This window comes from Tenrec ecaudatus, chromosome 2 (assembly GCF_050624435.1).
Source record: "Tenrec ecaudatus isolate mTenEca1 chromosome 2, mTenEca1.hap1, whole genome shotgun sequence".
Taxonomy (NCBI): domain Eukaryota; kingdom Metazoa; phylum Chordata; class Mammalia; order Afrosoricida; family Tenrecidae; genus Tenrec; species Tenrec ecaudatus.
The window spans coordinates 131,273,732-131,287,137 of record NC_134531.1 but is presented as its reverse complement, the minus strand read 5'-3'; the positions used below and the strand labels follow the sequence as shown (position 1 = coordinate 131,287,137).

The following is a 13,406-nucleotide window of genomic DNA, read 5'->3' as shown; positions in this document are numbered from 1 at the left end:
TTGATAGTGAATCGAAGGCAGCAAGGAGTAAAAGCAAGTTAATTATTACTATTTCTATACACTTATCAATGTTAAGGTGCCTTCCTTTAACCTTTATTAGAGAACTGTGTGCATGGAATTGCTGGTCCAATCCATAGGGTACCACATCAAATAAACTCAAATTTGATCATGGGCAACAGGGAATGAAACAGACACCTAGGAGTCACCTGTCAAAGTTAAACCAGGGGTCTGGCTAACCACTTTCATCCCTCTATGTGCGGGCAGCATCAGTGTCTTCTCTTTTCCTACCTCATGTTTTGTTGAAATAATGAACTATGTTTTGACACCAGGATAGAAAGAGGGGGAGGGGGGGTGTTTAGTCTAGGTATGGTTAAAAAGTGACAATGTAGCAACTACTAAACAGATGTACAATTTAAAAAGTGACAACACTGTCCATGTTAGCTACCTCAAAGTCCCTCTTTTTGAAGGGTAAGCCACAAAAACAAACAAGCAACCTACAAACAAAAAATATGGCTAAAGACAGATGAGAGAACGACCTTGCTTATACAGCTCTAGAGCCGAGTTGACCTTACCTGGGCAATCTGATCCTTCAGGTCTTCCAAGTCTCCCTCTAGACTCTTTTTGTCACCGAGTGCAGTAGCCAGAGCCGCATCTTTAGAATTCAGAGCTGCCTCGTACTCTCGAAGCTTGAGCTGTGCCCCACTAAGATCAGATTCTTTCTTTGCATAACTGTAATACACGAGAAAAACACAGATGCCAAATGAGACTTCCTCTCTGCCTGCTTAAGGTTTAAACAGAATGAGAGGCAGTTCAAGTAAAGACATTACAACCTACTAAAGTTAAACTCTTAAGTGTATAGCAACTTCCTCTTCTGATGTCACCTTTACTACTATTGTGTCTGGGTCAAAGAACCCCAAAGGGTCTGCATGTGCTGGATGCCATCTAGCTGGCCTTTCATCTCAGCATCTTGCTAAGTCCCACCAAATGAGTGTGTGCTGGTGTGCGTGAGAGAGACAGAGAGAACGCTGTAAGAGAAATCGTGAGAGAGAGTGCCTTAGGGAGCAGGTGTGAAGTGTCTACAGGTACTTGGGGCTAGGCTTGCTAACAACACAGGGAATGGAGAGCTGAGCACCATGCAGCCAAGGCTTACTGGCAGAGTGGGGTGCGTGCATCTAGACACTTAACAGAGTTAAACATTCTTTTAGCACTTAATTGAGCAGGGCAGAGGCTGAGCCGGCACTCAGGCCCAAAAGATTAGAAGCCAAAGACCAGGGAGAGGATTACCTGCTCACATGGTCGGGAAGCTTATCTTGACCAAGAACTAGATCCTAGATATTTAACTAGATGCTCATTTAATTTCCTAAAAAGCCCCTAAATGAGTTTAAGTGCTGCCTATAGTTCTCTGTGGCCATGGAAACAAATGACTGAAGTCGAGAGAGACTGGGAAGGACCGCGAGTGTCAGAATTAGTACAAGGATTGCAAAGTGAGGTAGACCTGATCACTGCACTACCAGCATCAGGCTTGGGCTAATGCCAATTTTCTCTCCCCATCAGAACATAAAGGAGGCTGTGGCATAGCCACAACACTGTTACATGACTAATGACCAGAATTCGCATTGTTTCTGGCTGTGGACACTTGTCCTGCTAGTTCTATGAAAATGATTTACATGTTTCACTGAGAAAATGTTAAGGAAAATAATAATTTATGATTTCTAAATACAATGCATATTATAAATCAAAATGTAGGCTGGGTTTATGTAAACAAGAATAAAGTTATTTTTTAAAGTAATTATACAACTTAATGATGTATCCTAGAGAAACTTCTATAAACTAAGTCTCAAACTCCACTTTATATGACTGATAAGAAATTATTTCTTAGGGCCAAGTAAAACCACTCTAACATTTGCACTATCACTCGTCTGTCAGCTTGCTGCACTGTGGTGGCTTATGTGTTGCTGTGCTGCTGGAAGGGAAGTCACCAGTATTTCAAATGTCAGCAGGGTCACCCAAGGTAAAGCTTCCAGAGTAAGAACAGACTATGAAGAAGGAATACACTGTCCACTTCTTAAAAATGTCACCTCAAAAAACTTATGAACAGCAGCAGAGCACTATCAAATATAAACCAGAACCCCACTGCAATCCAGTCGATGTGAATATGCATAACCACCCCCCTGTGGTTTTCCCCAGACTGCATCTGTGGAGCAGAAAGCCGAGTGTTTTTCTCTCGGAGTGCCTGGTGGTTTTGAACTGATGACCCACTTGCAGCCCAACGTGCAAGCAATCTACTCAGAGATGGTGCTGGGGAATGAGCCTCTCTGGTGTGAAGGCACTCAAAATACGACGGAAGAGCTGCCTCTGTGACCTTAATGACCTGGATGACGCAGTGTTTTCAGGACCTCATTTGCCTCACAACGAGAACAGCTGCAAACACCTGCTAGTAACTGGAACAGATAATGTGTGAAGCATGCATGCAGGGAAGTTAGACACCGTCAAATATGAAATGGAATGCCTAAAGATCGAAAGCGTATGCACTGATGAGCTTAAACGGACTGGGGTTGACCATCTTGAGTCAGAGAATCATATAGCTTATCATGCTCGGAAAAACATGAGAAATGGCGTCACACTCACAGTCAATAAGAACATTTCACGGTCCATCTTCAAATACAATGCTATGAGCAGTTAAAAACTATGCCCTACAAGGAAGTCTACTTAATACAACTATTATTCAAATTTACACGCTAACCTCTAAAGCCAGTGATGAAAAATATGGAACAGTTCTACCAACTTCTTCCGTCTGATATTGATGAGACATGCCATCGAGGAGAAAGGAACAGCAGTGTGGATAATCAGGCCTAGAGACAGAAACGAAGCTGGAAATCACGTGGTTGAATTTTAACATCCCAAATGGCAACTCTAACAGGGATGTGGACAAATGGAATGCAGAGATCCAGCGGACTACACCTGTGGCCAAAGAGGCATGGAGAAACTCTCTATGGCGAGCCAAAACAAGGCCAAGGCCAACTGTGGGGCAGGCCAGAACCTCGTTTGTAAGTTCTGGTAGAAGTTGAAGAAAATGACAACAAGTGCATGAAGGTGAAAGTACTAGTTTGAGGCTATCCCACCTGAAGGATGCCATCAACAGCATCATGCACGAAGAAGGGAAAGGGTCACTAAAAAGATGGAGAGAGCAAAGTATGTCAGAAGACTCTCTGAAACTTGCTTTTGAGTGTAGGGTAGGTTAAAGCACATGGAAGATATTATGAAGTAAATAAGTTGAAGAGAAAATGCCAAAGGGTACTTCAAGATAAAGTACTATAATGACCTGGAATTAGAAAGCTAAAAAGAAAGAACATGCTGAAAGAACTGAAGAAACATTGAAGGCCAGGGTTGCAGTATTGAAGTACGGTGTGTGTCTCCTTCCATCTCCTCTGGACGCTTCTTGCGTCCTTCCGTATTTTGCGCGGCTCACTGCCATCGAGCTGCAGGCGGTGTGTGAGATGGACTCAACACTGAATGATACAAGAATCATCCAAAAGAGATAGAAGGCATAAACAGTGTACCAAAAAGAACTGGCCGACATTCAGTCGGCCAACAGGTAGCATATGATCAAAAAACAATCATATTGAAAGAAGTGCAAGCAGTACTGAAAGCACTAGCAAAAATAACAAAGCTCCAGGAACTGATGGAATGCCAAGAAGTTGGCACTTTAATTTCTTACTCATCTTGACATTAAAAGCAACTATATCACAATAGTTCTTCTCTTACTGTTGTAATTTTTAAAACCACGTAGTGGCAGGCTTTAACTGAACACTAGTTTGGGGGTAGGAGATCGCCTATTAAAAAAACTGAAAACTCATACAATCATATGACTTATAGCAAAATGTCTAGTTCATACACGTGATGGTGCCTACAGCTGGGAGCCACACAGGACCAGAAGATATGCTTGTGAAGATGCCATCATTTTATACAACTTTTGGAAGGATCCTTGGTGATGCAGAGATTACATGCTCAGCTATGAACCCACCAGCTGCTCTGCAGGCTAAAGATGTGGCAATCCGCTTTTGTGAACAGCGTGGGAGTTCTTGGTTGGTGCCCCCGACTTGACTCTGGCTCATAGTAACCCTCCGTCCAACTGAATGAAACACTGCCTACTCTGCCACCTTCACAACTGATGTTGAGCACATACATTGTTGCAGCCACAGTATCATTCTATCTCATTCAGGGTCTTGCTCTTTTTCTCCCTGACCGGCTACTTTACCAAGCATGTCTTTTTCTGATACTATGTCTCTAGTATTATGTTAGTCTGGGTACTTTAGAGAAACAAACCCACAGAAACTCATGTATAACTCATGTATAAGGGAGTTTTATATAAAGGTTAAGTGCATATCAAGAAAACATCCCGACCTAGTGCTGTCCCAGTCCACAAATACATTAACCTCTATGTTCGACACCAATCCACCAAGTCCTCTTCCATCTCACAAAACACACACTATGATGCCGACTGCAGGAGGAAAGCTGAGTCAGTGAATGTACAAGCATCTCAGCACTGGCAGGGGTCTCCACATGGCTGCTCCAGCACCCAGGGCTGCACCCGGGTAGATCCATGTGGCTTCTCCTCAAGGATGTCTTGCAGGAAGTGAGCCTTGCCACCTAAGCAGGGAACTGCTAAGGCAGCTGCATCCTGGTCTGACCATCACAAAGCAAGAGAACCAAGAACTCCAAAGGCAAGGCTCACTGAGCCATTTACCCCTCTACCCTTCAATTAACCCCACGTTTTTATTGGCCAGGTTGGCACAATAAACTAACTCAAGTACAGAAGCCAAATTCTATCCTTGCTTCCAAGGACCATTCAGCTTGTACTTCTTCCAAGACAATCTGTTCCTTCTATGGTATACTCAGTATTCTTTGCCAATACCATGAACTCACAAAGATATCACTTGTTCTTTCATCTTTTTTAACCTTTTTGCATGCCTCGGTGCATATGAGCCAATTAAAAATACCACCAATGCAACATCTTTCCTTCCGGCCACTTTAAAGAGGTCTTTCCAACAGTCTCCCGTCCTCGTTTGAACCTGGCCTGCGTCTCTGTAGTCCCGTCTATGTACTTCTGCAAGTATTTCTAAATCTATCCTCAGCAAAGTGTTACATACACGATATTACTGATGCTGTTGAACAATTTCCACATCCGACTGGAATCTTTCTTTGAAAAGGGTACAAATATGGATCTCTTTCAGTAGGTGAGCCACAAATCTGTCTTTCGGATTTCTTGGCATAGATAAGTGAGGGCTCTTTCGGCATTGCATGCATTAGTTTCACCATTCCAATCGGTATGCCAACAATTCCTGGAACCTTGTTTTTCACTAGGTCTTCAGTGTACCTTGGACTTTTCCCATCAAATACCATTATTTCTTGATCATACTGCTACCTCCTGAAATGGTTGCATATAGACTAACAATCCATCGGAAGATATTTATGTACAGAGTGCAGGTGGCCATGTCTATTGTGAGACCCAAATGGCCCACCTCAAATTGTCCTACAATATTAGATATTAAAAGGTCAATAGCCACTACACTAGTGGTTCTCAACCTTCCTAAATGCCGCAACCCTTTAATGCAGTTCCTCATGTTGTGGTGACCCCCAACCATAAAATCATTTTCGTTGCTACTTCCTAATTGCAATTTTGCTACTATTATGAATCAGGTGACCGCTATGAAAGGGTCAATCGACTCCCAAAGGGGTCGCAACCCACAGGTTAAGAACCAGTACACTAAACTATTCACTGAGGTAGAATAAAGTATAAGGGGCTATGTTAGTTTGTATCAAGAAATAATTATGCATAAGTAAACCATCCCACAGCTCAGTCCAGATCAAGTTCATGAGTCTGACATTAGCCCATGAATTCCTCTTCAGACTCACATAGCACATGCACAAATGCAAGACCACAGGCCAGTGGGTGGGAAGTCCTGGGAGTCCAGTGGCAGAGGGAGCATCTCCAGGGCTCTAGCTGCCGTCAACATGGCTCCATGTGGCTTCTCAACGGGTGGTTTGAGGTGACAGTCACTCCTCATTAGAAAAGATCTGATATTCTGCTCTCATAAAGATTTCGGTCACAATGAGTCACATCAACTTGCAACAAACAGCAGCTGCAGCAGGCAACTCTCTAATTGCTTAAATCACATCCTCGCATCCTAGCACTTCTGAGAAGCTCTTGCAGGATACCCATCACATTCTCTTCTATAGAGCTGACACTCAAAGCTACACAGATTGTGACTGCTCAGAACTCTAAGCAAATGACCCTGCCCTCCGCTTCAACCTGTCTTCTCGCTGTACCCATCACAAACATTTCACTTGAGGACGACACTGTAGAAAAACAAATAAATTACAGGGTCCGATGAAAAGAGTCGTTTTGTTTTCAACTATAATCAGAGAACATAACAGAAACCATTCTGTACAGATTGTTATTTCAAATCATAATGTGTCATATCAGCAAACCAAGGATTCTTAGATCTCTCAAAACACACCCACTCCGCAGGGAGACAGGCCAATTAGACCCAGCTGTTTAAGCTCTGTTCATGCTTTTGAATGTGCCCGGTTCTGAACAGCTGTCTGGTGGCAGCTGAACACTATGCAACACAAATGCAGTTGTTCAAGTGGCTATCAAATTGAACCAGTTTCTGGATCCCTCCACATACCAGAGTTCAGAGTGAACATACATACCCTTTATGATCCATAATCCAGACTTCTAGAAGAAACATAATCTTTATTCTGAATATACAGTAGAGGTTATTAATATGTACAAAACTTCATATCCTCAAACTATATAATCCTATGTTGGCTCAAACTTGCCATCAGCTGCAACACTGTGTTCAAGTTATTTTCTATTCCAAAGGGAAATGAAGTGAGATTTAGAATATTTATACTGAGCAAAGTTAATGAACTTTCCTGTAAAGAACATAAATGTAACTTAATACACAAAAACTCCAGAAAGTGATGGAATCACAATTTCCATTAATAAGGGTTTCTTCTGGCATACGAAAAATACTAATATTCTTGTGTGCAGAATTAAAACTGCAAGAGATATTGTCTGGCAGTAATGAAATCCTATTAGCTCAATAAGCTCAGCTCAATAAGCAGATGATTCAACAAACTAGAGAAATAATTCAACCAGAATTGAACAAAGTCTAACTAAAATCAGAACAAAATTAGGAAAAATAGTAAGATCGGAGAAGTACATGATTTCTTTAAACAAAAGAACTCATTTTGACTTAAGGTGTGTAAGAATTGGGAGTATACATTTACAGCTAGTCCAAATATAAAGTAATTTATTTAAGCAACAAACCAACCACTAGCACCAAGCACAGCATTACTGAAAACGTCCTGTGTGCTAGACAGGCTTTATTCCAGGTGCTTGGAAACCAACAGGGAGCATAATATGCAAGTCTTTACCTTAAAAGGCCATGTTAGGGGCTAACGCACACAACACTGAAATCCACGTATGGCAAGGTGAATCAGCACTTTGAGGGAAAATGTATCAGAATAAGACATGCAGGGGGAAAGGTGATGATTTTATGCAGTTTGGTCAGGAAAATAGATTTTCCACACATGACTAACAATGGTCATTTTAGTCACACCAACCAGAAAGTGGTTCCTCAAATCTAAAATTTAGTCAGCAACGCAAGTACCAGCATGCCTCAAGGGGCCATGTATAACCTAATCTTATAGGACAGCCTCTCACAACAGCAGCGATCATTAATCCAATAATTATCTTGGAGGAGCGTAAGTAGCATCGGAAACTGAGCGAAACCAGGCACTGGTCCGGTACACAGATTTCTCACAAATAGTGAGTTAATAAGTGACCTGACTCCCAAATTGACAGAGCAACCTGCCAGGAATTGACAGGGCACATTCTAGGAAGGAAAATAAAGTACATAGTGCTGGAAGAATTATGATGAGGGCTTGGTCAAAATGGCACGCATGTTAAAGCACACACCTCCACTCTGGTCCCAGAAACTCAACACAAACAGCAATGGCGAAAAATCACAGTGGGGTGGTGATGAGTAGGGAAACTGCAGAGTAAACAATACAAATGGGAAAGATGCGTATAAATCCAGGGTGCACTAAAGCACCGATGAACCAAGTAACTTGAATATTTCCTCCCCTTACTGTTATGGTTTTAATGTTTCACCTCATTAATCATGTTAGATTTGTGTATGTACATTTGTATATTTAAGATCGTTCCATACATGAAAGCCAATAGGTTAACTCTTCAGAAACAGTAACTGGAGTAACTGTTCCCTGGGGGTACTGGGGGGGGGGTGTAGTATAGGGAGCTGATAGCACTGATGACTGTATAACCCCACTCGAGGGACACGAACAACAGACTGGTACGTGAATGGATATATTGAATGGTGTAAGATGTGGTCAAAGGTGGGGTGGGGGGTGGAGTTTCCCTGGGTTAAGGGTGGGGGATAGGAGGGGAGCCGAGTTCAAGAAGAAAATATTTGTAAAAATTAGACAATACTGCTTGATGTGATTGAACTATGGGATGTTATGATATCTGCAAGAGCTCCCAATAAAAGGATTTTTAAAAATTCTTTTTGAAAGATGTGAAGCAGATGGGTGAACAAAAGCTGACTTTACCGACCAGAGAGAGCAGGGAATCTTTGGCCACCTACAGGGAAATCTGAAAAGCTACCTAATTTATACAGTAAATATTGTTAGCATCAAGAATGATGCTGATATTCCGTAAAGAGAAGTACTACTGAAAAGCTATTTGAAGCAAGACATACCCCTAACCTACTATGTGTTCCTGGGTCAGTGGAGCCTCACCCACCATGACTGATGAAGAGAGAATCTCCCACCCACGAGACTGCTACAACAGCGTAAGGCAATACTACCATACTCAACACAACTCAGTAGATTTGTGCTGATGAAATACTGACATTCCCCCCACCCCAGGACACAACACAGGGCAGCCAGGCTTATTCCTCCTGGAATACCGGAAAGTCCAAGAGAAGAGACTGAACACTGACACTGGAGTCAGTGAACGGCCCAGCCAAATCACCTAAAACAAGGCGCCAATCAAGTTCCACTCAGAAACAGTGCTCCATCGGATGTTTGGAGACCCACGTCTGAGAAAACTGTTCAACATTTTGGTACCTCAAATGTTAGACTTGTTTCTAGGTATATCTGACCTGATTCCAAAAATGGCACCCATTCCCCCTATCAATTCTGGCTTTTGAGAAACCATTCTTCACTTTGCTCACCCATTAAAGAAAAAAAATCAGGACATTTTAGTAGACTGTTAACTAGCTTGAGAAGTACACTGGCTTTATTTAAGGTAGTTTATGTTGTACTAAACATGTAGTCCAAGTTACACTTTACATGGTGCCCATTGATCCTAAGATACATTTGAACAGTGTAAATTGCCTTAATTTGGGGGGAGTATTGTCATTTTCTGGAGCCCTAGTGGTACTGTCGGTTAAACATTAGCTAGTTACCAGCAAGGTAGGCAGTTTAAACCCAGGAAGGATCAGGCTATATACCTCCCATAAAGGTGAACAGTCTCAGACACTCTAAAGGAGCAGCTCTACTCTGTCCTATAAGGTCACTATGTATCAAAATTAATTGGAAGTCAATGAGTTAGCTGGATCATTGCCAATAACACAAGAAAGCTGGACAATACGTACACAAGACCGAGGAAGTACTAATGTCTTTCCATTAGTGTTGGCAAAGAAAATTAAATATATCACGAACTACCAGAAGAACAAGTGGATGTGTTCTGGGGGCACGGAGCACAATCAAAATGCTCCCTAGAGGCAAGAAACTTAAGTCTTAGGTGGTTTGCCATGCTATGAGAGAAAAGCCAGTCTGGGCGAAGACACCATGCTTGTTCAGAGAAAAGGGGTGGCTGAATGAGCCGGGGAAAGCAACAATTGTGAGGACTGTGCAATGTTTCATTCTGCTGTACTCAGAACTGACAATAGCAGGCATCTTAACAATATCAAGTCCTCCAATCCATAAACACGGGATATCTTTCCATTTATGATGACCTTCAGTTCCTTTCGACAATGTTTTATAATGTTTAGCATACAGGTCTTAAACCTTTTTTTAAAATTCTTTTGGGTGCTATTGGGATTACTGTAATTTTATTTTCAAGTTGTTCACTGCTAGTGCATAAAAATTTATTTTTTTGTACATTACTCGTATCTTGCGACCTCATTAGCTTTAATAGCCTGTGTTGTTTGTTTGTTGGGGGGGTTGTTTTGCAGGCGCCTTAGGATTTTCTATGTATAAGACTGTGTCACCTATAACTAGTTTTACTTTTTCCTTTCCAATCTGGATCTCTTACACTCACTGTTCTTGCCTAACTGCTCTGGCTAGAACTTCATGTATTATATTGAAAAGACAAGGAAAGAGCAAACATTTTTGTGTCGCTCCTGATCTCAGGAGGAAAGCTTGTGATGTGAATTACACGTGGTTATCAGGTTACCTAATATATGTGATATCAGATGTTATTATCAGGTTGAGAAAGTTTCCTTCTATTCAAAGTTCAATGGTTTACTGTGAAAGAGTATATTGTATTTTGTCATATGATCTCTGCGTAAACTGACATGATTATGCGATTTCTTTCCAAAGCCTTTCTGATATACTACACTGAAATGGGGGTTGGTGGGGAGGGAGAATGTTGAACCAACCATGCATTCTCAGGATAAATCCCATAAGGTAGTGGTGTACAATCTTCCTTATATGTTGCTAGACTTGGCTGACTGGTATTTCGTGGACATTTTTTACATCCAAATTCATAAAGCAGTTGTTCCTGTAGCAGCAGCAGTGGTAGCAGCTTCCTGGTGTCAGACTGTAACTATACACAATGGATGGATGGATGATGGTGAGAAGAGTTGTACGAGCTCCAATAAAATGACTTAAAAAACAAAAAACACCTAATAGACAAATATGCAACAGCATAGCATACAAAAAGCAAGTCTCAATAAATGTTTAAAGACTGAAAAAAATGTTTTCTTAAATTCAGTGTCACAAAAGCTAGCACAGTCAGTTCTACAGTCTTCTGAACATCGTTTCTGCTCTTCTAGCCCTTCTACCAGGTCTGCTAGGAATCTGCATCCATAATGACGTCCTTTCTGAGTAATGCACCTAGTGTTTTGTTTTCTACAGACTGTTGCTATGGGTCACAGGTGCCATAGACTCGATGGCATCTAACAACATAAACTGACACAAAGACTAAAACACAAAGAAGTCATCTTGCAGAACACAGGGATAAAGACTTCTGAAAAGACAAAAAACTGCTGCATGTATGAAACATAAATAAGACTTTATAAAAAGACATGAAAGTAAAAGAAGCTATTAAAAATTCAAAGCATGACAGCAGAAATGGAATGGTATAATTGAGAATAACTCCTAATTTTTTTTTTTTTGGCGGTGTGTGTGGATAAGAAAACTAAAAGGATTCAACCTTAGAATAAAAAGAGAAGTTACAGCAAGGAAGATAAACCAGCAATGAACAATTCAGGAAAATTTCCAAGAAATCAAAGGTGTAAATACCAAGACAAAATAAAACCCACACAAGGGACCATCCCTGTGAAATCTCCAAACTGAGTCAAAAAGAAAGTCACAAGTTTGTTGGCTTTTTAATTTTTCTGCTACAATACCAACTAGGAAATAGAGGATATCATTTGCAATCTACAATTTTAGACCTAGACGGTCATTTACACAATACATGAAGACTGGAGAACCTAATACTAAATGATGTCATGTTTTAACCATGTCTCTATAGAGCAGGGAGACATCGTTGTCATAAACAGTCAAGACATGGTATAACCCAAAAAGACAAACCTAATGCCATCAAGTCATTTTGACTCAAAGTGCCCTTCCACAGGGGTTCCGGGGCTCTAAATCTTCATGGGAAGACAGCCTCCATCGTTCTGCCAGAGCAGCCGGTGAAGTAGCTTGCGGTTAGCGATCCAACACTTACCCAGCAAAGTCACTAGGCCCCTCGAGGTGGTGTAAGGCAGAGAAACTAATCACAGCATATACTATAGGGTTCAGCTAGGCATAACGTCTGTATAATTCCTGAAGTAACTCATTATATATGCTCTTGAAAACTCTTCCTTTCTCCCCACACTAAAAATAACGAAGCTAGTGGGAAAATACAGTTAGGCAGGCCATTCAAAACCTAGACAGCTTTGTAACCAGCGTACCAACAGTCACATAAAGAGTAATTGGTACCCTGGGAGATGACTTAGACAGCCCCGGCAGGCAGTGTAGTGTGGCTGGAAGTTGCCTCCAGAGATGTTAAAAATGCACAAAAACAGGAGTGGGAATGCTAACTTGCAGGCACTGAGACAAATAGAGAAAGCGATGGAATTCTGCTAGGATTTTACAATTTGAACTGTGCACATTCCTGGGGGAGGGAACCCTGGGTGCAGGCACTCACCCCAAATTGTCTTAAAGCAGAGTGGAAACCATTTTTTTTTCCTGCTGGGGTGGAATATAAATTTACTCTTACTATTCTGGCTCCCCTTTCCGTAGAAAAGGGCACATAACAGTCAATACAACTTTCAGCCAAAGTATCTTTTCTATTAATCATTCATCCATGAACTAATTCCTATTCTAGAAGCATGTGTAGAACAGACTGAATTAGCATTTTAAACTCCAAAACTGAAACAAAACCAAGCTATAAAATATGACTGTTAGGGTACAAACCAAACAAACTCACTGCCGTCGAGCTGATTCTGAGTCTCAGAGACCCTGCTTAGACAGAGGGGGGCTGCTCGACACGGTTTCCAGGAATGTAAATCTTCCTGGGCGCAGACAGCCTCATCTTTCTCGCCTGGAGGGGCTGCTGGGTTTCAGCTGTTCACTTTGCAGCTGGGGCCCAATGCTCAGACCAACGCACCAGCAGGGCTCCTCGTGTGTGTGTGTGTGTGTGTGTGTGTGTGTAGGGGGGCGCACACATAGAGGACAAAAGTTCCCTATCTTCATCTTCACACACAGGCCAATACGAAGTCAATGAGATAAGAAGGAACAACGATGAAAACAGTTGAAGGCCATTCTTCTCGTGAGAATTGCTGGGAGAATTCTGACTGCTCAGATTATCTATTCTAGACAGGCATATGCTTCCAAGTAGTCACAGGGGTTTTACTTGCAACCACGTAACGGGAAGATCTCGTAACGGGAAAGCTGTCCTAAAGAAATGAATATTGAGCAAAGACCTGAGGGATGAGTAGAACTTAACCCAATGAAGAAAGAAGTCCAGACCCCAAACAAACTAACAGATGAGATGTAAGGGCCCCTCCCTGTGTTAAGAAGAAGCCTGGTACGAGAATCTAAAGAGGTTATTGTGGTCACAGAGGAGAAAGCAAATCCAACTCTAATATGAGATGAAA

The 13,406-nt window shown here is 41.7% G+C and overlaps 1 protein-coding gene across 1 annotated transcript in view; it reads right to left on the bottom strand.

Annotated features, from left to right (window-relative positions):
- LMNB1 (lamin B1) overlaps positions 1 to 13,406 on the bottom strand; it is a 56,105-nt gene that overhangs the window by 28,993 nt on the left and 13,706 nt on the right. Inside the window, exon 2 of the mRNA XM_075541473.1 lies at positions 573 to 729. Within this exon, the coding sequence (XP_075397588.1) occupies positions 573 to 729 (157 nt within the window). The remainder of the gene's footprint in view (positions 1 to 572; positions 730 to 13,406) is intronic.